Below are 25,323 nucleotides of genomic sequence, written 5' to 3'. Positions count from 1 at the left end.
CTACTACAGAATCAATTTTTCCATGCGGTCAAAATCATTTTGCAGGAGGCTAAGTGGCCCGCTTGCACCTAGGTGTCTAAGAAAAATAGCCTTTTAGCATGCAGTTAGCGCAACCGCATACCAAAATACAATTTTCGTGGGCGCGCTCTTAAGCCGTTCTCTAGCAAAAATAATTTTGGTGAAACAAATAAAAATTCCAAACCCATTAATATAGAAACCGTATATCCAAAATCCGAAAACCCTAATCGACCCATGCTGTCACGTCGGATCCACTGCCGTCATCGTCGTGCTGAAGCCACCACCATCATCGCATCGGGATCCGTTGCCATCATCATCGTCGCTGGATCCACCCTTCCCATTGTCGCCACCAGTGAATCCGCACGAGTGGGGTGCGGAGAGGGAGGGGCAAGGGAGGACGGAGACCGCCACGACGAGGAGGTTGAGCTTCTCAAGGCCCGCTGCTGGCAGATCCACATAACCGAGGCCCGGTGATGGTGGATCCAGCTCACCCTAGACCTGCAATGGTGGATCTGGTGTGCCCTAGGCCCAGCGGTGGCGGATCCCTGGTGGATCCCGCTCGCCTTGAGGCCGCCACCCTCGTTGACACCGCTGATGCTACTCCCACCGTCGCCCCAGACCGCTGCTGCCGCCATCGCCGAGAGTGGGGAGTGGGGGAGAGCTGAGAGGGAGTGCGATATTGGTAGAAAATATAGGTTTATGTATATGGTAATCTGTGCCACATAAATGTTTATATTGTATACTACCTTCGTCCCAACATATAGCAACCTAGCATGGATGAGACTCATCCTAGGACTACGAATTGTCTAAATTCATAATCCTAGATGGGATTCATCCCATTCTAGGGTGCTAATTTTTTTTGACGGAGGGAGGACAAATTAATGAATCGGTGGGAGTAGCTTTGATTGTTTGTATATATATATAGACATGTTACATCATGATCTATATTACTATTATTTTTTCTGACTTTTGTACAAATATATTAGGATATCTTGCAAATTGCTGCTAGCTTAGAGAGTTGGGCAGATCGATCTGCAGTATTTGTGTTCATTGCCATCAGTTTTTTACCACAGGGAATGAAACCTGCCGTGAGAAAAACCATTTGCAAGTCAACTGGAGCAGTCTATTTATCTTACCAAAATATTTGACATGAAAAAAAAGTGAGTTTGAGCCGGCCACGTACGACTTGTGGAAAACGGACATGTGGATGGTGAAAACTGAAAAAGGCGTCAAATGCACATGCTTTAGTTTTTACTTGGTCCTCGGATTACAAGATATACATATGAATTTAAGGGGGTTTAACTATTCTATTCTGGCAGCATCCTTCGACTGTTTTCTGAAATCTCCTCTCGTTTTCCTCATTCAGATTATCAGATATAATCTCTGACCCTTTAACTCTTTGCCATGGCAAGTGGCATAGATGCAAGATTATCCACATGGCATTCAAGTTGTCGGGTTCTTATTTTTATTTTTAGGCAAAATTTGCTATAAGACACTCAAAGATTGTGGTATTTGCTATGAGACACCCGAAGATCGTGTATTTGCTCATGGACACTGTAAAAGAGTGGTAATTAGCTGCTGGACACACCTCCTATTATTTTATTATTTTCGATGAAAACGAAGAGAGAAACTTTGGTTAAAGACAAGTTTACCCATGAGCCCACTTGTCAATCTCTCTTTCTCTATTCTTCTTCCTCTCTTTCTCTGTTCTCCTTCTTCGACAGCAACGCGACGCTTTTCATCGCCCTCGGCGTGCCCAACAGCAACAACACGGCGGCCGACTTCTCGTTCACACCGATGCGCCGCATCCCCATGGTGCCGACGTTCTACGTCGTGACGCTCACCGGCATCAGCTGCCGCAGCATGCATCGCCGGTCTCCGACGCGTGGAGCCGCTTCACGGCGACGGCGCGCCCGCCACCGAGGTCGGCGCAGTACACGGTCCCGAAGCTCTCCTTGCCGATGCAGTACGCGTTGTTGAAGTGCTCCGTCACCACCAGGATGTCGCCGAAGGAGAACGTCGTGTCCTTGCTCCATATCGAGGCCGGCGGTTGGGCCGAGCCGGCACGGCTCGGCCACGGCGGGGCGGCGGCGGGAAGATGACGAAGCTGGCCACGGTGGGGCGGTGGTGGAGATGACGAAGCTGGCCGAGGCTGGTGCTCGCCGTCGCCGCCGTGCTGCTGGTGTCCATGGTCGCGGTGGTTTGCGCGGTGTCACGCAAGGCGAGGCGAGCCACCGATGTCATCGTAGAGAAGGCGGAGACGTCAGCGAGCGGCAGGAGCTCGATAGCGGCAGCGGCCAGCTTCGTCATCTTCCCGCTGCCGCCCCGCCATGGCCGCCCCTGCTGCCGCCCCGCCGTGGCTGCCCCCGCCGCCACCCCGCCGTGGCCGAGCCGTCCCAGCTTGGGCCAGCCACCGTTGTGCCTCTGTTCTGCTGCAAGGAAGAAGAAGGGGAAAAACATAGAGAGAGGAAGAACAGTGTCCAGGGGTATTTTGGTACTTACACAACTCTTTCTCTCTCCATCTTGATCAAAAATAATAAAATAATAGGAGGAGTGTCCAGCAGCTAATTACCACTTTTTTACAGTGTCCACGAGCAAATACACGATCTTCGGATGTCTCACAGCAAAGACCACAATCTTTGAGTGTCCTGTAGCAAATTTTGCCTTTTTTTTCAGTTCCTAGTACATCTTTTGCTTTTCACATTGGATTTCCTGAAATTTTCTATTTAGCCGCCTATTTGGATTTAAATATTTGATGCGTACCTTTTATGTTTAAAGAAAGATAGAAAATTTAAAAGTTAGAACTGACATAATTTGGTTGCTCAACCTAACATTGATCTATGTTAGGATATACTCCCTCCGTTTCAGGTTATAAGACTTTCTAGCATTTGCCCACATTCATATAGATGCTATCTGTCTATATTCATTAGCATCAATAAGAATGTGGGCAATGCTAGAAAGTCTTATAACCAGAAATGGAGGAAGTAACTACTTTTGATTAACACTTTTGACACTTTTGACCACATTCATACACTGACCTTCAGATGAGGACATCCCTGTGTTGAGGCCTACAAAAAGACTAGTCTGTATTTTGTACACTTGATTTTGACGGTGGATTTGCAATTATGACATTGCAAACATTAACCTTTGCTATAAGGACACTGGACCCACATTTCATAGACACAGATGGGCCCATTTGTCATCTACTCAGAGTGTCAAAATAGCGAAGCCCCCATGTTTGCAGTCCCAATAGTGCAATTTTCTCGATTTTGACAACGATGTAGCTAGATGAGCTCGTTTCCACATATATACATGTAGGGACGTGACAGACTGTGGCTCCACTAGCAAGGAAGAACCAGAAATATCAGCCATGCCCAACACTCTCCGCAGGCGGAGGGTGACGCAGACTATCAACTTGGAGTTAGACAAGGAGAAGAGAAGGTACTCGCTAGAATTCCAGTTTCCAGATCAAAGAGTAGATGTAGGTTGTGGTTGGGTTCCATGTGGAGCTATGTGGATTAAAAATTAAAGCTGTCTAGGCACGTTGTTCATCGACGATACTGTAGGATCAAACGATCTTCCAAATAGTTGAGAGAACTACAATTTATGGATAAAATGTTGACGACCTAACTATAACCATACGGGATGTTGTGTTGGACGTTAGAGATATATACACCTACATCAAACCCTAGCCACCAACCAACCTCCCCTCTCCCTCCTTGCCTCGCCGCCGCCTGTACGAGCCATCAGAGGCCCGCCGGCAGCAAGGCAATCTCCATGGTAGCACAAGGCATTCAAGCACGGCCGTGATTTGAGGTGGCAGCGGCTTTGCGGGAGTGGTGCCATGCTGCGGAGCGGTGGTGGGCACTTGTAGGTAGGGATAGGTGCGTGGGGAGTCCAAATATCTGGGTCTCCGAGAATAGATCCGGCTGCGGCATTGTGGTATATTGGCTCACCTCAACTCCTGAATGATGGCTGCGATGGGGTACCCTGCAACTATGGATGATGAAGCGGCAGGATAGGAGGGCCACATTGTCTAAATCTGGATCTGGTTGGGCCTGGTCTGTAGGGCGTGACAATGATTGTGATGAACGTGGTTGCAACGAGAACTGACGGCGGGAGAAATATGTGTGGCAATGGTTAAAATGCCGCAGGAGGGCTAATAACCCTCTAGCCCATCTTCCATTAACCTTTCTGGCAGCCGAGCTTCGGTGTTGCCGCTATTGGTCAGTAGACGCCATCATCATCATGGGCCACTCCAGCATCGTCATCGTGGGCTTCTCAAGGACATACAATGGTGATAAACGTGGGCCCCACACACCTTACTGGATGTGATGTCCCAACACCCACTTCCTCACTTGTTCCACGGGTGGACATTCCAAGTTAAATCCCTGTTCTAGGTATCCAAATTATCGATGGTGGCATCCCAAATGTTGAAATGTTCTTAACGGTGTCGCATTGGAGGTTACCGGTTGGTGCAGCGTCCTTGTTGCGATGTTGCCATCAGTTATTCGATTCAATGGCGGTGGCATGATTTAGGCAAATGACTAATTTATAGCTTTGATACTCTCTGATGTTATCTTCCGCTTTGGTTAAACGCCAATCACTACGGTAGATGGGAGCGAAATTCGATTGGCAGGTCGGACTAGCTCGGCAGATCAGGGGAGATCCGGCGCCCGAAGCAATCAATAGAGTTTTACCTTAATTTGGTATATTTAATTAATCCATAGGAATCCTCTCTAACCTAAGCCTGCCATTAGTTGTTGTTCTTGGTTGAATCCGGCTTCTTAGATTATACACACAAGTTCCCTAAGATTCAATATCTTTGGAATACTCTGAGGTGAATTGCTACAATGATAACTGGGCGCTTGTGAACTTATCTGTGATCGTAACAAATACCAATAACAATGTTATATACCTCAATTTCTAACAAATTCGAATGAGTTGTACCTTGCTCACTCTTACTATTAAAGCTTTTCCTAACACTTATGTTAACCCGAGGAATCTCCAATGACCCATGTAAACCATCTTGCGCGAATTCTTTAGCCACATCAGAAATGGTTATACACTTTTGAGCATGGCATTTTTATTTACTTTTAATTGTTTACCAATGTACATGCAGTATACACGCATAAGAATTATTACAGGTGGTACATAGCCACCGACATCATATAACTACATAGACATATGGCCACATTGCTGGTAGCTGATTAACTATGGTCTATATGGGAATGGGAGTAACAAAGAGACATTCAACAATCTTATGAAGATATTTAGAGGATGTGTATGCATCGCTCCTCTTGTTGTAAAAGAAGGGCACAGAAATAGCTAAATTCATAACTCGTTGCACCACAGGGAGTACCTGAGGATGCTCACACCGAACTTCATTTAGGGTTTTCCATTCATCTTCTATTATTGAATCGATTCTGGCTATGGCTTCCTCGCCTGTTACCTTGTGCTCATTCATGTAGCACTCCACGGTGCTTGTGGCATCTCCCTTGTTCTTTCTTCCAGACTGCATGTTTGTGAAAGAGAAATATGATTCAGTTACATTATACATATCTAGGTTTTCTTGGAATTCCTTGTTTCAATGTTCTGCAGGTAGCTAGCATTATGTGACAAATTAAACTATCCACCATTAAATTAATATTGGTGAAGATATAATTAAGTAGTATGATATCAATATCCTTTACTAGGTAGGCTGCATTTTGCTAGTGTGTATATGATGGATATGGAAAAATTCAGCCTCAAGAGAAATCAGGGAAGTACAAGGCATGTACTCAAATTAAGCCCAGTTGAGTTACTCATTTGTACCTTGAATGCAGCGATGTCGTTCATGAAGCGTAATATCTTTCCACAAGCTAATACTGCACTATTATGTTGTGTTGCCAACTCAAATGCTTCCCGCGTTACTACATCATCCTGGCCAACTGTAGTAATTGCACAAAGTAGTGGCATTGATGATGATAAAGTAGACAAAGCCACCTGCTCCTTAAAGCTTGGCTTGTAATTTTGATGAGACCATTCAGCTTCTTGGAGATAAAATGCAGATAACTTTTGGAACTACACGCATGTGAATAAAATTAATTAGTCATACAAATTTTGCAACATTGTTGTTCGGCTGCACTACGAAAGTACTCAACACAAAGGTACATGATCCAGGCATGCTAATTGTCGATTTGGACAAGCCATAGTCAAAATACTTATACAATAAAAAAAAATTAGTTTGATGGAAACTACAAGTCAAAACGTAGGTACTTCAGTACTTTAACTATGTGTTATATAAATGTGTGCTAAGAATTATAATGAACTAGTACTCCATCCAACCACCCACTTATGTACAGTGTGCATCTACATTAAAAAAATCAAACATCACAAATTTCGGCCATTATTTACTTATATATATATATATATATATATATATATATATATATATATATATATAAACTGATGTGAAAACATTATACCAATTGATTCATGCGACAAATATTATTGATATCATGATTGTTTTGAAGCTATCAAAAATATATTTTTTATGAACTATTCATGGTCAATGTGTAATTTCTTGGACAAATCAAAACACTTGAAATAATTGTGGACCAACAAAGTACATATAATAGGTATACCTCTTTTTTTATGCGCAGAACCCTGTACTGACCACTGACATCTACTTGAGCCTCAAACTCCTTGAAGTTGTTCAGCAATGTATTGTAGAACTTTGTCATGTACTCTGGTAGTAAAGATATAGCACTTTCATCCCATCTGTCCAATAAGCAAATTGGCAATTTGCATGAAATTACTTTGGCAATTGGCAAGCATAAGCACATTGGTTTGGTAGGGAGGTATCAGGTTGTAACGGCCACTAAGCAAAAAAGGGAACACATTAAATTATATTTAAATGGAAGGGTGGCAAATTTTGTGCACGTTTATAGTGTGTGGGCAGTAGTGAACACGGAGGCTGTGAGACGGAACATTCGACGAACATGTTGAATGATCTCATCCTGCAAAATTGACGGATTGAGGATAATGTCCCTTGCTAATCTTGATAAAAATTACTAACTGATTAGTGATAATTAACTTATCAAGGTTAGAGTTGATTATATATAATTAGTCTTTTTTTTCTTAATTAGTAAAAATTATGTTAATACTAATGAATTAACATATTTTATTGTTAATAATAGATCATTGTTTTCATTCAATCCATCCTCGTCCATCTAAGAAAGAAAGTGGATCATCCCATCCATCCAACTAAATAAAAAATTGAATCATGAACTATATCTTTGAAAATATGAATGGCCATATCATATCTAATCTTTACTGGGAACCAAATACACCCTTATAATGGCTTGTACTATAAAAATATAAACTCTTGGACAAATGATTTCTAAATTATAGCTCTAAACGGTGTGGGTCAACATCTTGCAAATTGTTGGTTCATCTATTACTTGAGAAAAGACGGTAACAAGGACAATGATGGTGGCATCAATGTTGCCTCTTTTTATTTTTTAGTGGCGAAACAATGGACAAATTTCATGGTTCAAACCCTAACCCTCAAGGGTGCCTGTATCACATAGTTGCACATCTCTTACTTAATGTTTGCCTTTTCGATTTCATGAGCCATGATACTAGTGTGTATGCATAGGTTGTTCTTCCTGATCCTTGCATGTGGTACTTCAGAAAAAATCAGGTATAGAATTAGAAGTGCTATGATGCAAATCGTGATGAGCCAGATGGTAAAAACCGACAAGAACATAAATGTTTTTCCTATTTCCCTGTCAGTTTTTGGCACATCACGAAAGATACAATATACATAAAACCTTCAAAAAATTTACTTTGCATATCAAACAATAATGTAAAATACAAGAATTGTAATTGATTCAGTTTTATCGATTGACAAATAGAAGAATGAAGAGGTGTATAAAACAGTTGGATGTTGATTTATTTTTGTTTTCCAAAGCTTTTCAAACCTCCAAATTTTGTAATTTTTTGAACCAAATTGGTCAAGATCTTGAAATTTACATATTTTTTAAAAAATATTGCCTCACCAACTTGACAAAAAAGTATTCGTAACTCAGGTTTTTTGAGAGAATTTGTTTGGGAACTTTTGGAAACTTGTAAGTATAGTTTGCGGTTGTGGAGTGGTTTTCGCAATACTACCGCACAGGTGGTTTCATCTCAAGGATATTTGCCCTGTTTTTTTTTTCATATTAATCCAACCTTTGTATCGCTTCATTCAGCTTCCTGCTTTCCTCGATGGTGGCATAGTCATCATACGTGTCATCCATAGTTACGAGCAGTGCAAATATCTTCGCAAAGATCATCCGTGAAAGCACTAAATCTTTCTCGTAGAACACGACATAGGACCAAAGGTAACTTTCCACCGCATGATCCCTGGCGTAACTTAGATGCACATATCCATAGATATTTTTCCACCACCTGAAAATTAAGTGATTCAGGTGCATGTTTAATACTGTATTTAAGATAGAGTAGCATTGTGTTTAGTTATGATAGTAATAATGTGGACGTGTATACCTATCAAGCAGACCTAAAATACTACCAATGTGAAGATCCATTTCACTGAGAATACCTTTACGGTGGTCTCTACTACTATACTAGTATTATCACTAGTGGAGTGATAGCAACCGTTAATTTGTCAGTTTTAATACCAGTATAAAATATATTATAGAACTACTTAGTAGTTGAGATGGCAGTATAAATAGATACAAACTGTTGGAACATAAACGATCGATGGGCAGTCTAGATATCGATTCTACTACCAATAGAGACCATTTGAACAAACTGTCCATCGATCGTATACAAATATTCCATAAAAAATATTTGTATACCAGCTCTATGCAGGGCCAGTAGACTTTATAACGTCTGATTGTTTAGATGAATTGCCAAAACAAGGTTTTTCTGGTAATACCAAAGTTATATATATATATATATATATATATACCCCGTACAACAAATAAACACATGCTTACTGAGAAAAATTTCTGAGCTCCTTCAAGTGGACATGCTGCAGCAGGTTAAATTCTAGCTTTGCAAGATCCAGAAGATCCACATTGTGCCCTTCTTCCTGCCCATACTCCAGCATATAATGCAATGTTTCTATTCTCTTGTAGGCTCTTGGTAATGGTAAACCTAGGGCACGGTTGATTTGATCAGCTAGAGGGGGTTTGAGCCCACCTCCACCCCTCATTAATTCAAGATGGTGTCTTGCAAGAGAGATTGCTTCTTCAAGTTCCGGCTCATCATGGATGAGGAGATGTGCTGCATTATATAAACTTAATAACCCCCTCGGTTCATCAGCTATTCCAGTATTGATGAACCTGCCATCCTCTCCTTTGAATCTCCTGAATGCATCTGCAAGACATAATCCTCTTCATATAAAGGAAACCACTTCTCCAAATCACATTAATTTCGTTCTATGTATTCCCTCAGTTTCAATTTAATTTTGTCCTAAATCAAATATTTGTATTGTTGACCATTGATTTTTTAAAACATCTTATTATAGAGATACTACTAGGAGCTCCTAGTATTCCGAGCGCCAAACATATATCAGCCAAGCCCTACCTCACCTCACGTCCCATCATCCTGCTCCCACTATTATCAGAGTAAATGATTTACTTCGATAAAAACAACTTCCCTGCTTCCGATCCCACCACACGTCCTGTCATCCCGCTCCCACCACTAATGGAGTAAATGATTTACTTCGATAAAAACAACTTCTTTGCTTCTGGTATATTATATTTTTCCTGTACCCAACCAACCACTCTCACCCCCACTTCATTTTTTCCTTTTTTTTTTCCTGGTCTGAATCGATCCACCATCCCAGCCCATAGATCTATGACGCACCATGGACGTTGCTTCGGGGTTCGCTGCTGGAAGCCGAGCAGCACCTTAACTAGAAAGGAGGTGTTCATCTAGGCCAAGAGCAACAACCGGCGACTGCTCCATGTCGGCGACATTGGCAGAATAAGAAAGTAACGAAATGACACTCCAATTTGCATCTGCATACTCTCCTTCACCTTCATGCGTGAAGCCCCAAATTCATTTTGCAAATCAAATTAACATGCAATCTCCAATATTACCTGATCTAAATTGATGGGCTGCACATGTCCTACATTTGGACATCATGCTCCATGTGGTTTGCCGCAGAGGATAGGGTGAAGTCCACCGGTGATGGAGGTTGTTTCCTATTTTTCTTTTGCTCGTCGTTTGTATGACATGAACGAGAATGTTTTTTGCATTTTTTTCATGCTTGCTAGATGACGAATAACTGCTACTGCGCAACATCGAGCTCGTCTCTATACCACGCAGCTACATCCTTCCATCATTCCATCATCTACTACCGCACGCACTAGCACAAAAAGGCTTTTTCCTGGCGGCAGAAACAGGTTTTTGCTGCCGGCCGGCAACACTGCCAGAAACCTAAGGCCAGTGAAAAAATAAATTTTCACTAGTGGTCCACCAACTGCTAGCGAAAATTGACTTCCACAGGTGGCCAAGCTAGGACAGCTGCTAGAGAAAAGGTGATTTTCACTAATGGTGGCTAGTGAGAGTCGCCAATGAAAATGATTTTAGGATAAAAAAATAAAAATCAAGATCCCCAATTACTATCCAAAATCCATAATTCTCCGACCCACAATCACCGTCCTAAATCCCCCAAATCCACAATAACCACAATCACAATCACAATCATCACAACCACAATAATCACAATCACAGTAATCACAACCATAGAAAATCTAGGTCCAAAATAGTTTTGACAAATTCCAAATCATTGTCCCGAATCCCTAATCACAATCCCAAATCGTTGTCCCAAATCCCCAACCACAATCACACTTACTAGATGAGCAGCTGCTTGACGTTCTCCTCACAGTAGCCGAGGAAGCCGATGAGGTGCTTGTGGTGGAACAGCGAGAGGAAGGCCAGCTCCGGAACGCCGTCTCCTCCTGGAACTTGCTGGAGCATGGTTCTTGGTCATTGTCGCCCGCCGCCCACGCACCTCCATCGCCTGGATCCGCGGCACGTGACATCGCCCGCCGAAGTCCATGCCCTGATCCGCAGCCTCCAGACCTTGGAGTGGGGAGGCGGTTGGAGGAGCCCGGCGGCGGTGGATCCGTGCCTCCGCGGCTCGGCGGCGGCAGATCCGTGCTCCCAATGGACCGGCGGCGGCGGATCCATCCTCCCCACGGCTCGGTGGTGGCGGATCTGTCCTCCCCGCGTCCTGGTGGCAGTGGATCCATCCTCCTTCGACCCTACGGCGTCCTCCATGCGGCCCAGTGGCCCGTCCGACTGTGCAAGCCACGCGGTGGAGAACACCGGTGGAGTCGCCGGTGGAGGGGGAGGAGAAGGGTGCGGAGGAGAGACGAGGACAAAGAGAGGAGGAGTGGGTGGCAGTGTATCTAGAGGAGGAGTGGGTGGCGGTGGGGCTGCCTTTGTAATGTGCGGTATGATTTCCGCTAGCAGTGCACTTTAGTAGCCGCCAGGGAACATTGAATTTTCGTTGGCGAACATCGAATTGTTCCTGGCGGTCCTCTTTACCAACCGCCAACGAAAATAGAGATTTTCACAGGCAGCTGGTAAAGAGGACCACTACCAAAAATCCAATTTTCATTGGCGGTTCCTTAAGTGGGCCGCCAGCGAAAATAGTTATATTTTTGCTGGCGGCCCTCTTAACCCAGCCGCTAGCGAAGATCTGTTTTCGCTGGCGGTCCGTAGCCCCCCTACCCCTCGTAATATTTTTGCTGACGGTTTCCACGTATAACTGCTAGAGAAAAAAAAAGGTGGTGCCATGAAAAATTGATTTTGTAGTAGTGACGCCACCCGGTTACCCTCTCCGCTAACAGTCACAAGACATAGGTCAGCCTGTCCATCCTTATAGCAAGATCCAGGAAAGCCTCAAGGATCCCAGATTCACAATGGATTTATTTTTTAGTAAAATTACAACGAGGCATCCCCCATTACTTTTAATACATTAAAACAAAAAAGAAAGTTATAAAATGTATAAAATATACAAGTCCAACAGTCCCATAAATATTACAGAGCTTGTAACCAGGTAGAAACTGTCATTTTTTTCTTTTCTAGTTTGATTCACCTATGAGTGATTTTATCACTCGTGTGTGATTGAGCCTTTAATTTTTTTCATTCGTACGACCATTTCATGATACAAATTAACAATACTTTTAGTATCAGTTTTTATTCTTATACTATGTATTGAACACATCAGTAAATAAATTACAGGCTACGAGATCACGGGCTATATCAAGAGGAAGGTGGTGGTTGTTTTACTCACAGACCATGAAGTCTGAACAATATTTATAACACTGGTAAATGAACTACTAGCGTTGTAAGCTGGTAGTAATTCTTTTACGACCATCTAGGAATGGTGTCGTACGATGTAGGAGCATTCGTGCAAGTAAATTTGTTACTTTTGAAGGGGGCATTCATGCGAGTAAATTTGTTTCTTTTGAATGTGCAGATATGGGAGGCCGGGAGTCAATGGAAAGCTCTATAGAGTAAATTCGTTACTTTTGGAACGTGGGGAGACTCTAGAAAAACAAAAAACTCAGAAAGAAAAACTAGACAGTAAATATTTTACTAAAACGCGAAAACAGAAAAACTGGAGAGAACGAACGAAAAAGGGAAAAATATGGATGGTTAATATTTTACCGGGCTCTTTGATGAAAACGAATGAGGTGGAAAAGAGAAAAAAGAAACACGGAAGGTGGGGTGGTAAAAAACGAAAAAAGCAGACGGAAGAAAGGTGGGGTCGTAAAAAAAGGAAAATCGGAAGGAGGGAGCGTTGTGTGGCGCTCAAAGTAATATTCCGCGTGGAGCGCGCGTATTAGCGCCACCGTATAGTTTAAGTCTTAATATTTATGTTTGTACACCCATCATGAAAAATACTTCCGAAATACATAATACATATGTTTCTAAATTACCCAAAATTTCTAAAATTGATGACCAAAGATAGAAATGTTTGACTTAACAAAAAGCTAGATTGACAAGCAATTTGAGCAATTTGAAACAGAGGTTGTAGTGTGGTTAGTTCGGACAGATACAGAGAAGTTGTTCCACTGAATTAATGCAAATAAATGCAATTCTGAATCGCCTACAAAATGATAAGGAAATTAAATAATTCTAATCCAAAGAGAACATTCAAAAGTTTGGCAATCAACTCTTCCAAAAACGCCTATCACTATGTGCTGGAATTAACTTTTTGTTGATTTCATAGAATTTTGGAAGCCATACTTATTTGTAATAATTAGTTATAGTTCTTTTTAGTTCTCAAAAAATGTTTTGGTTTTTAAGGAAACCAATAATATTCAGATTTCCTTATATCAGTTAACACATGCTTCGCTAGTATCATTTAGGTTTTAGCATGTAGAACAATACCTGGAGATACCCAAATGCCATGCTCCCTAAGTAAGCGAAACCATAAAGCAACCTCATGAAGGCTAGAGCTAGTGAATTCACTTCCTTTGATGTCACTTATTGCACTACCTATTTCTTCTTGGAAAAGGTGATCTATTCCAAGACGATGGACTGCATCTATTAAATTCATCTTCTCCACTATATCATTGCAGGTCCCGAACAGTATGCGGACATCTCTTTTTAGTTTTTCGGCCATCTCCATCATCCATCCCTCTGATCTCTGCTTATTTGGCAGCATGAATTTGATTTGTTATGATTGAGTGAAAGAAAAAATACACTGAAATGAACAGTTAATAAGGTCAATTAAATGATTTCCAATTAATATAATTAATTTGTGCAATTCGTGGCATGACAAATGTTTTGCAAAAAGCAGAACAAAGATAACTAGAATAAAAAACAAAATTAATGAAACACAATTGATCCGTACTTGGGACATGAGAACTATATATGTCACTTTAAAAAAAGACAAATAAAAAACATAAGCATTAATTATGAGATTTTACATTTGAAAATTGCACCAATCTTGATGAATATATAATGAGAACACTTAGGTATCAAAATTATCTGGGATATCAAAGGTGTATAGTTTAATTATCAGAGTTATTAGAATCAAACATATACCGCACGAAAAATAAAGTATGTATATAAATGCCTGGAGGGGCTTGGGCTCGTAGTTGATAAAGAAATCCCCCCACGCAGAGGGCTCAAAGCTAGACGCTAGCTCATTCCCGGATCGAATCCCATGTCCACTTGCATGTCGCAGAACATTGCTTTACCGGAAGTAACCTTTTGCTCGGACACCATCCGAACGAGCAAGAAGCCCAGCCGGTGGATGGCTAACCCTAATATGCACAGGAGGACCATTACACAAGAGAGGGAGAGGGATGGAGCTTGCAGACATAGTGCCCTTTCAGCGACCGAGAAATTAAGTAGCTAGAAGCTTTGTGTATACGTACTATTAATCTAATATTATAAGATAGGATATCTGTGAAGACTAGCTAGCTTTGCATCTTCTGTGTGATATGGTTGCTTTAATTTAACTAGCTATAGCTGCTTTATATAGGACTAAGCACGTGTATCTTCCAAAACAATCACATAACTCTGTACCTCTGTACGGTAATTGGGAGATTTTGAGAGACGAAGAGCTGCACCGCCTGCACGCTACCTCAATCTCTGCTGGTCCGGGTCCATGCGAGAGCAATTATATGCACTTGTGTACTGTAGGAGAATGACCGGACAAAAATTCTGATGCCTGCCAAACTGATGTGTGGATCAGCAACTTTCGCCTAAGGCCTGGTTTAGGCTATGTTTAGTTGATGGCAAAGTTTGGATTTTGGTTGAAATTGGAGATGTGATTGAAAAGTTGTGTGTGTATGACAGGTTGATGTGATGGAAAATGACTGAAGTTTGGATCCAAACACAGCCTTAGTTTCAAAGTTTTTTTTCAAACTTTCAACTTTTCCATCACATCAGAACTTTCCTAGACACATAAATTTTGAACTTTTCCACCACATCGTTCCAATTTCATCCAAACTTTTAATTTTGGTGTGAACTAAACACACCCTAACTCGTTGATGCATCTGCAACAGGCCAACAGTAACGTATATAACAGTATATGTAGGGTCAGTTTATCCTAATCGCCGTTTAATTTAGGGGTATTTGTGTTCTTATCTCTACTTATACTTTTAAGTTGTAATTATGATTTTATTCCCACTTATTAGGGTTTTTTATTTTGTCCATACTTTTTCGAAGTGAAGTTTCAGTTTACCCCTATTCTGCCAATTCATATTAATGGTGTTAAGTTTGTAAAAAAAATGATATGCATACCCTTACATATTATTGAATATTTGTGTTTTAGTCCTGTTTTGATATCAAGGAATTTGGCATTGCCTCTATTTATAGATGGCCAAAAGGCAAGCGGCCCAATGGCCCGACCCATGTCATGGGGTTTTGTCCCGGACCAGGCACGGCACAACCCAACCGTTGGGCTATTCCTAGGCCCATCTATACCTATGTTTTTAGGTGATGTTTCACATAATTCAAACCTGGTCTATTTTAACAAACTTATGCAGAATGTGGGATTTGAACTTATGCAGAATGTGGGATTTGAACTCATGATCTCTCATCTCAGCACTCACATGTACGTGTACGTGTTACCATCCCACCTATTGCACACATCTTTTTAATCTAACCTTGGAGACATCTTTAGTATGAGTTGGGAACCCCAACCGAGACTAATTTTTAGTCTCGGTTGGGGTTCCCAACTGATACTATAGATGGTAACCCAAACAGGAACTAAAGATGTTTTTGGGACTTAGACTTTTTTAACCAGTACTAAAAATAAATTTAGTACCGGTTCTAAATCTAACCGAGGTATTTGTTTTTTGAGTACCACGATAAAAGATCGGTTGTATTTAACACAACTTGCATAAACATTTGCTTCATGCGAACAAAGGAAGTCAACTACAAGAGAAGAACGACACAAGATTGGACATTGGAGTTGGCGGCTTCGTCGGCATGCCAATGGCACATGGTGGATGGATGCATGCATGGGTGCAAGCAACCAATCAATAAGCTAACAATAAGCTAACAATAAGAATTTGGAAATGAGTTGGACATGGGTAGGTGATACACATGGGGTTAGAATGGTCATTTTTTTTTTCATAAATATTTTTTCTTTAATTTAACTCAATAGTTTCATGCCCACCTAACAGCCATCTGAACTAGGGGTAAACGGTAGTTTCATTTCAAAATAACAACAACAAATTGACAAACCCTAAAAAAGAGGGAAAAATCACAATTGTATATGAAAGTGAGGGTGAAAACACAATTGCTACACTAACATATATATACCCTTTAGACGGTGGACAACTTATCTACACTGGTGTTTGTTTGAACCACATCCAACTAAGGGTTGGGTGGAAATCGCTGATTAATTCGCGCAATAGCACGCCTGTGTGAAAATAAAATTGATTTTTCAAAGGCGGTCTCTTGAACAGCCATAAAAATGAATATTCAGTTTCTTTATTATTTTGCCACAAAAATAAAGGAAAAAGATATTTCAACTCTACCTAGTTCTGTAACTCTCGGCGTTTTAGACAATAACATAGTTTCAAGAAATATGCTTGACTATCAATTTTTTATTATTATATGTGTACAAAATAAGTAGATATCTATGTTTATTAAAATATTTTTTAGACTAATCTTGACGTCGTGTTTAAGTGTCTTCAAGTTAAATATTTTTATGGTTATTAGGTTAGTAAAATTTTAATTATTTAAGTCCAACGTTATTCAACGTTAAGAATCGTGAAATCGGAACGACTGGTATGTATACATGGTCGCATGATTATTGCAGTGCTAGCAGGATGACATCGATGGTACCTTTGGGTGGATGTCTGAGCTATATGGCCATACGAAATGTCTGAGCTGTCGATACTTGGGCGGCGTGTCTCATGTGGCGATAAACCATACCACACAATTACACAAAGCAAATTGGTCCAAGTTACATACGCCATTCAGCTAACTGTTGTGTTGACGACTACTGCAGACATCACTACTGTACAGCAGAATCTCCGTAGTGACCAAAACACCCGAAAGAAACTTACAAAAAAAAAAAAGGAACACCCGCAAAACACCCAAGAAACATGCGCCTAGCTCGGTAATCATCATCCGGCCGGAACTTGTTCTTCGACCAAACACTGAAACGTCTAGGAAATTCCAATCATTGTCAGAGTTAAAGCACTGCTCTCATGCTCTGAACGTGCCAAAATGCACTTCCTGCTAACATAGATATTTCATCCGTTTTAAACTAGAAAAAAAATCAATTCTACTCCCCAAAACTATTCTGTTGGTTAACTTAACCCCTAAACTATTTCTTTTACTCATTTTACAACCTTAACTGTTAGAAGAGGTGAACTTATCACCGGGCTAAGATACATGGGTTTATATTTGGGTTAATTGGATCCATACCACTACAATTTTATCTGTTTTGAAAAATACCATTACTATTTAATTATTTGAAGTGATGCCATTACAATCTTACATATATTTCAGATAAGCCACTGCTTACCTCTTTGGTGAACTTACAAGATTTTCTGGACCAAACTTAATCTCCTTCCTCTCTCTTCATCTGGAGCGTATGTACCGATCAACGTGGTGCCAGTGAATGGCTGAGCTGATGATGGCATGAACAAGCGCCAGGAGGTTGACGTGAAGCGGCAACATCATCGAGCAGGACCTAGAAGCACTTCAGAGGCAGGAGCGGGAGCTGAGTTCGACTGGCGATGAGGAAGAAAAGAGGCACCTTCGCCGGTCAAGCCCGCCGCCGTCGGATTCTCCAAGCCACTGCTCGCATGTGCCACCGCTGCCACTCCCAAATCTGTGGGGCCTAGGTTTCAGCCCGTCACACTCGAGGATGCCACAGCCACCAGCCAGATCCACCTAGCCTAGTCCTCCACCGGTCCCGCCCGATGCCACGTGGCCGATGCCGCCACCGTCCGATTCGCCAGTCACGCCCGATGCCGCCGCCGTCCGATTCGCCGGTCACGCCCGTCACCACCGCCGGACAAGGCGAGCTGAGGCCTCGCCCGCATCCACCTAGCCCGAGCCACAGCTACCACAGCATTTCTTATTGTTATGAAAGAGTAAAGCAACTTCAAAAGTTAAAATGTTTCATTGGCTGATGGACAGATTAAACACAAAGTATATGTTGGATAATAAGCATGGTGGCCGTCCAAACTGTGACCTGAATTGTGTGCTATGCACAATCCAATCTTTGAAAATTTGTTTCACTTCTTTTTTTCATTGCCCCTTCATGAGTTGCTGGAATGCTATAGGTATTTCTTGGGACATTTCTTTGAATCTGGAGAACAAGATAGTGGATGCTAGACATCGATATCAAGGCCATTGTTTTATTGAAAAATTCTTGTTTGGGGCATGGAATATTTGAAAGCAAATAAATGATTTTATTTTTGATAATAAGTCTCCTTCTTTGTCTTCTTGGATACAGCTCTTTAAGGGTGATCTTCTCCTTTTGCTTTTTAGGTTAAATGAGAGAGACAAAATGTAGTCATGAGATGGATCAGTTGTTGTAATTTCTTTTTTTATTTTTCCTTTATTTCTTTCATTAATAAATGTTTATTTAATAGTGGGGGACCTCCCCTATTGTTTTTCTTTAAAAAAAAGATACTCATGAAAATTTTTGCAAAAAAAGTTGAACATTAATAATGATATTACCAATGGATCTACAAAATTCTAGCAGAAAATACGGGTCATGTAAAGAGAACAAACAAGAGTTTAGTTGGTAAAATCAGTCAAAAATATTACAATAGAGGTTTAAGTGGATAATGAAATAGTTTGAGGGTGTAAAACATACTTTTTTTTCTTTAAAATATGAGGACTTCTCCACGTACTCTCTTATCCTAATGACCTAATCAATCACAATAGGGATGGGTGTTTGGTTTATATTGTTTTCTCGGTTCTGTTAACTTGATTTCTTCATTGTTACAAAACAAACCTTAAAAAACATAACCCAATAAAAAACATCAACTTAAAGCGGCTCAGATTTTTCAGGCATCAGATTTACGGAATGACGAGATCAATTGGCGGCTTCGCACTTGGCCACCCGTGGACAGACTAGGTGCTTACTGAATTGTACATGTGATTCGTAGTCGACCGACCCCCACAAGAGCAACTCCTTGCCGCCACATATGGGCTCCACTTCACTATCGTCTCTCTATCGACTACAAGGATCCTACTACCTTTTGCCACCCACAGCAATATTGTAGTTAAACAGTAGGTTATATGCATTCTTGAGGATTATTTGCAATTTTACTCTAGCCAGAGAAACAAGGTATGCCTCCAAACACTAACTTGTGTCACCTATCTTAAAACAGATATAACTTTTACATAGGGACATGGAATTGGGTAAAAAATTAATCTACGCACATCTATAGAAAAAGTTATATAGGATTATCTGCACTTCATCTGGTTTGCCAAAAAAATTTTACTAAATTTGGCATGGAAGATTGAGTTATCGAGCTTCGAAGTTCTAGCACAAATTTTAAAGGACGCTCCCAAAATTATACAGTTGCATCTTTCGTCAGCTTGAGTTGCTTCTTCATATTGTGCTTCTACTTTCATGCCTGTGGTTGAGAAGAAAATGAAAATAAATAAAAGAAGTGAATGAAAAGGTGATAAAGGAGGTGTAATATTGTTTTTCCTCGAGCTGCTTTGAGAGACTTTGTGAGAGAACTGTCCTAAGTGGTTTGTTTTTTATTCTCACTGATTAGGCTTGGGAACGTGTCTCAACTAGTGATTGCATACACATACTTTGAGATATTTACTCAACATTACTATGTGTTACTGAATTGTATTCTACCAAAAACAAATTTGTTCTCCCAAACTCCACATACATACTTCTGATTAGCATAGCTTCGGCCGTTACAGTCGCTAGATCGCACCCTCAAGGTATCACGTCCACCGGTTGTACTATCCTTAGAATTGTTGGTAAGATACTTGTAAGAGTTTAATAAGACACTTCCATTAGCTAGTCTCCACTGCAATCCTTGTTCTAGTAGCTGATAGGAATAATCTCTTGAGTTTTTGTTTTCTGTTCGTAGTTTTCGTTAAAAAAGTAAAGCGGAGATAGCAGCCCGAAGAATTTCAACGAGTGTGCTAGTCATGCTCAGATGTAGGGTGCAATAGACCAAGTGATTAAAAGGCTGAAAGACATACATGCGAAAATGGACATCAGGAACTCCATTGAGCGCATGGATAAACGGTTGTCCGCTGCCCGACAGAATTGAGGATCGTGAGGGTCGTCTTACTGATAGACTTGACGATATTGAGGGTAGTCTACAATCTGTTTGAGCCAACATCCATGACCGAGATGAAGACATCGTGTATGTTGAAAACGGAGAAATTTACCAGCAGGCAACATGAGATGGATGACTAGTATGATGGATTATACTAATTTTAAGGATTGGAATTATGGGTTTTAATCCCCTCTTCTATACCATTATCATTTAATGGGTATACATGAGTATGTGCATAGCAGTTACAAGCCTGTTCACACAATATAGCAACCGTGTGAACGCAGGCATGCATGGTTGAAGAAATGGGAAGCATGGGTAAGAAATGCACAGATGATTGGGACCAGCTTTAGGTTTTCCCTAAGCCTCCTGCCATTTCCCCATGTCACTTTTGTCGTCTTAAAAGGGAAGAAAATAAAGTTCTGCATGTTTTGGATTTAGATTTGGCCCACCTGACGGGATCAACTTCAAACAAACCTAGCTACCGATCCAAGAGATTGCTTGGGGGCCTTCTTGGAATGTTTATGAAGTCTACCGATCCAACTCATGGCTGCATGTTATCAAGTCGCATACCTCTTCCGGTCCAAATATAGGGCCTTGGGCGTTGAGATAGAGTTTTGTTTGGCCATCTAGTCTATGTTATGCATGACTTTACACCACACCTCACTCATAATTAGGTACATGTCATCGTCTTTAGGGTTTGGGTTTTCTAGATTATTCTTCTACTTTGTAGTTTGTGCTAGATCAGTTCGTCGAAACTAACTTAATGTGTTAAACATTTATATGTAATTCAGGCATCACACTTCCTTGTTCTTTAGATTAATTGTGTGAGAACATGAACGATTATAATGAGTCACGCAGGTGCAGCAGTTACAAGGTGACGATAGGCTGATCAGAAACCTCCAAACATTAATGTCTTCATGCCTGCAAATAAAATTTATCGGAATATTGAGCACCGATTCACATTAAGTGGTATTAGAGCACAGGATGCCTGATAAGTATACATGTATCCTTTACTTTGCTGCTCCCTCCAATTTTTTTATTATAAGGTGTATTTTGTATGTTATGACCAGGCTTTGACTAAAAATGCTTTACTAATATATTATTTATCTGATAAAAAACATAATCACAAGGAGGTCTTTTGTATAAAAGAAACACTTTATATATTTTTAAGAGATAATCTACTCTATGCATTGAATTTATCTCCGTTCAACAATTTGCTACTGACATTGTCTTTTTCTGTAATATACCAATGATTTTGTCAATTGTTCTATAATATGTCATTTCAGTAGGGCTTTTTAAAAAAAATACTCAAAGTACCTTAGTGACATATAAGGTCAACAATAGGTTTATCTCAATACAAGTTTAAAGAAAAATGATTTTTTTATGTGACTTCCTTACACTACTATATAAGTTTCAAGTTTTTTAGTATTTTTATTTGTCAAAACAAATACTTCCGTGTACTGTAGGAGAGAAATTGCTTACACAAAAGATAATAATACAAAAAGAAAATCTTATGTAGCATACGAAAGATGATCTACATTAAAATCGACAATATAAAAAAGTATTTTACATAACATATAACGAATTAGTTATATTTTTAAAAAGTAGAAATGCAAATCTTGAAACTTATATACAAACTACCGTGTAGTGCAAGGAGGCCAAATAAAAAATCATATTTTTTTGAAAGTTCTAATAAGATAAATCAATTGTTAATGTTGTATGTCCATAAGGGTATTTTGTGTATTTCTGAAAATAAAGGCCCAACCATTTGGGTATTGTAGAACAATTGATGAAGTCATTGATATATTATATATGGAGAGAATGTTAGTGGTAAATTGTTGAACTAGGACAAACTCGGTGGCATAAACGAAAACTCGATAGCCCACTGTTTACACCCAAATTTGGCACCTAGGATTAAAATAGGAAAAATTGCCAGAATTTGGAAGTCTACCGGTTTCCTCCGAGTGGGTCAGTCTGACCGCCGTATGTTGGGCGGTCAGACCGCCGGTTGAGGGCCGGTCAGACCGGCGGTGTGTGGCCGGTCTGACCGGCAAGTCCGAGTCCCACTGTGTTTCGTCGGGTCTCGAGGTTTCCTTACTCGGGAAGGCATGTTTCGGGTTTCCTTTAGTTTCTACCCCGAGTTGGACGTGGAGGAGGGCCTATAGAGGGCAAGACCAACCCCTATATAAGGGACATGGCCGGTTCATTGTAAAAAACCAATCTATAATCAATCAATCGAATCGTTTTTCATATTGCTTTTAGTTTTCTCTTAGTTTGTCCATCTTTGTCAGTTTGCGCCGTAAACCGTCCGCCGCCACTGCGAGAGTGCGACATCTCTTTGTAGGTTTGTCCTGAAAACCTTCCGTTTTGCCCACGAGACAGGTAGTTATCTAGAAATCGGCTCCGCTAGCCGGTTTAGTTATCAAAACCCATCTAGGTTTAGCTCTTTGCTAGATCGAGGTGGTTGGCGACTCAAGGATCACTGCAAGGCTTAAGGTGCTGCGATCGTCGTTGTCAACTTGTCACAAAAAGTTGCCAACACGATTTTTGGCGACTCCGCTGGGGAGGAGATCCGTTCAGCGTCAACTCAACTTCGACTTCGCCATGACGAAGCCGCCATCCAAGACGGAGGTGGAGCCATCTAATGTGATACCTATCACATTGGATGATTTTGAAGGGGAAGACCGCAAGTCTATAGAGGAGTACCTCAAGGAGATCACATAGGAGGCGCTGATGAGGGCATGCACTAGGACTCGTCAAGGCGCGATCATCAAGCCCGGGCCACGTCCTAAGCTCGCTCCCAATTTGGTAAGCATTGAAGAGGTAACACAATCTATCCAACAACAAGTAGCACCTACAATAGATTCATCTATGACTGTTTTTAAAGATAAGTTAGATGCAACTTTTGAGGGTAAATTTGATGAGTTTTTAAGATTTAAATTCAGCCCTCTTATGGCCGTTTACATGTCAAAAGATAAAGCCTCTACCACTCCTAACCAACCTCCCATAGATCAAACTGGTAGCGGAACCGATGGAGCCGCGCACACGGCCGGTCCGACCAGACCTGATGGCCGGTCAGACCGCGACGTCGCCGTCGGTCCGACCGGGACTCAGGCCGGTCCGACCACTCCTCTGGATGCCGGTCAGACCGGGCCCTGGGCCGGTCAGACCGGCGCGATTATACCGATATAGGGGATAGATCCAACGACTAATGCTAGTTATTTGTATCATCTTAGAACATTTGATCCTCCTGTATCTACTGCTGCAAATAGTCCCCAAGTTCCCCCCATGTTCCTAATGCTTATAATGATGTTGCTAGGGGGTATCCTCCCGATACTAGACAAGGCCAATATAATCATATTGCGCCACAAACACAACCTATTAGGCCACCAAATCCACCGCCAAATCAACATAGGCCTGATAATATGGAGGATATATTTAGTGAGATTATTAGGGATAAATTCGGGATTGAAACTAGGAATCGTGCTAGGGTTTACAAAAAGCCATATCCTGACTATTATGATAATGTGACGTTTCCTCGTAATTATAGAGTTCCCGAATTTACCAAGTTTAGTGCTAAAGATGGTAGGACCACATGGGAGCATGTAGGTCAATTTTTAGTGCAATGTGGTGAGGCTAATAGTGATACTTTTAAATTGCGCTTGTTTTTTTTATCTTTCTCCAGTACTGCTTTTACATGGTTTACTTCTTTACGGGCAAATTCTATTCATACTTGGGCTCAATTAGAAGAAAAATTTCATGATTATTTCTATACTGGAGAAACTGAGCTTAGGTTATGTGATTTAACATCGGTTAAGCAAAAATATAATGAGCCTGTCATTGATTATATTAAGAGATTTAGGGATGTTAGAAACCGATGTTATAGCTTGAATATAACTGATAGAAATTTGGCTGGTCTTGCTTTTAATGGTTTAATTTCTCCTCTTAGAGAAATACTAGATGGCCAACAATTTCTTGATGTTAGTCAACTTATGCAAAGGGGTCTGGCTTAGGAAAGCCAGGTTAAGGATAATAAAAAACTTGTTAGACCATACGACAAAAAGCCTAATGTTAATGTGATTGATTACCCTGAGGCTAGTGATAGTGAGGAGGAAGGTGATCATGATATATATGTTGCTGAATGGTCATGGACTAACAAAAATAAGCCTTTTGTTTGCTCTAACCTAATGCCGACTCCTCGCAAAGATCGGCAAAGTGAGGTTAAATATAGTTTTGATGTGGCCAAGTGTAATAAGATTTTTGATTATCTTTTACAAGAGAAACAAATTAGATTACCTAAAGGCCATGTCATACCATCTCAAGAAGAATTGAAACGTCGAGCTTATTGTAAATGGCATGATTCTCATTCTCATTCTACTAATAATTGCAATGTGTTTCGACGACAGGTTCAATCGGCCATAGATGAAGGACTTGATCATGATCCTTTTCCGGTGAATACAATTAATTTCAATTATAAGAAGGTGTTGATTCGGCCGGAGCAAGCTGAATCTACTAAGGGAAAAGGGGTGGTCATTGGCGAACCAAGGCCTAAGATGATAGTGCCAAAGAAGCCGGAGGTTAGCGTTTGGAAGGAGAATAAGAGTGGAGCTTTGACTTCTAAAGCCCCTAGGAAGACCAAGGTGACTTTTGATATGCTTTTGGAGAAATATGAGAAGCAAGGTGGTGAGAAAATTCGCAACAAAGGTAAAAGACCAAGATCACCTCCTAGGGAGCGATTTGGTCATTCACCAAGACGGTCGCATTCACCTCCATATCATCATCCACAAGACATGTCATGTGGTTCTTATCCAATGTTCAGTCATATGCCTCCAATACAACTCAACCAAGGGTGGGGAGGACCGAGGAGGCCAATTCATGCGCGTTTGTCTTCACCAAACAATGGCCGGTTTTATGGTAAGAATCGGGCTAATGAAGAAAAAAGGGAAGGAAAGCGCATCAAGGTGGAGGCAAGGACTTCGGAAGTAATCACTATCAAAGTGGGGTCTCATGACGTGCCAATACCTTCTGGAGATGAAGTTGGGGA

At 41.0% G+C, this 25,323-nt stretch overlaps 1 protein-coding gene across 2 annotated transcripts; it reads right to left on the bottom strand.

The window, feature by feature from the left end:
- Window positions 1–5,060: 5,060 nt before the first annotated feature.
- LOC127774587 (tau-cadinol synthase-like) lies at window positions 5,061–13,985 on the bottom strand. 2 transcript variants are annotated; one of them, XM_052300856.1, is made up of 6 exons: window positions 13,426–13,985; window positions 9,006–9,387; window positions 8,236–8,454; window positions 6,645–6,780; window positions 5,833–6,081; window positions 5,061–5,533 (listed from the first exon to the last, which is right to left on the bottom strand). In XM_052300856.1, exons 1-6 carry the CDS (start codon window positions 13,700–13,702, stop codon window positions 5,240–5,242), a joined length of 1,557 nt encoding a protein of 518 aa, XP_052156816.1. In that variant the 5' UTR covers window positions 13,703–13,985; the 3' UTR covers window positions 5,061–5,239. The 2 variants fall into 2 exon arrangements, with proteins under 2 accessions (XP_052156816.1, XP_052156815.1); XM_052300855.1 differs by lacking the exon at window positions 13,426–13,985 and adding an exon at window positions 10,874–13,414.
- Window positions 13,986–25,323: the final 11,338 nt, after the last annotated feature.

This window comes from Oryza glaberrima, chromosome 5 (assembly GCF_000147395.1).
Source record: "Oryza glaberrima chromosome 5, OglaRS2, whole genome shotgun sequence".
In the NCBI taxonomy this organism is placed as follows: domain Eukaryota; kingdom Viridiplantae; phylum Streptophyta; class Magnoliopsida; order Poales; family Poaceae; genus Oryza; species Oryza glaberrima.
This window is presented reverse-complemented; position numbering and strand designations above follow the sequence as displayed.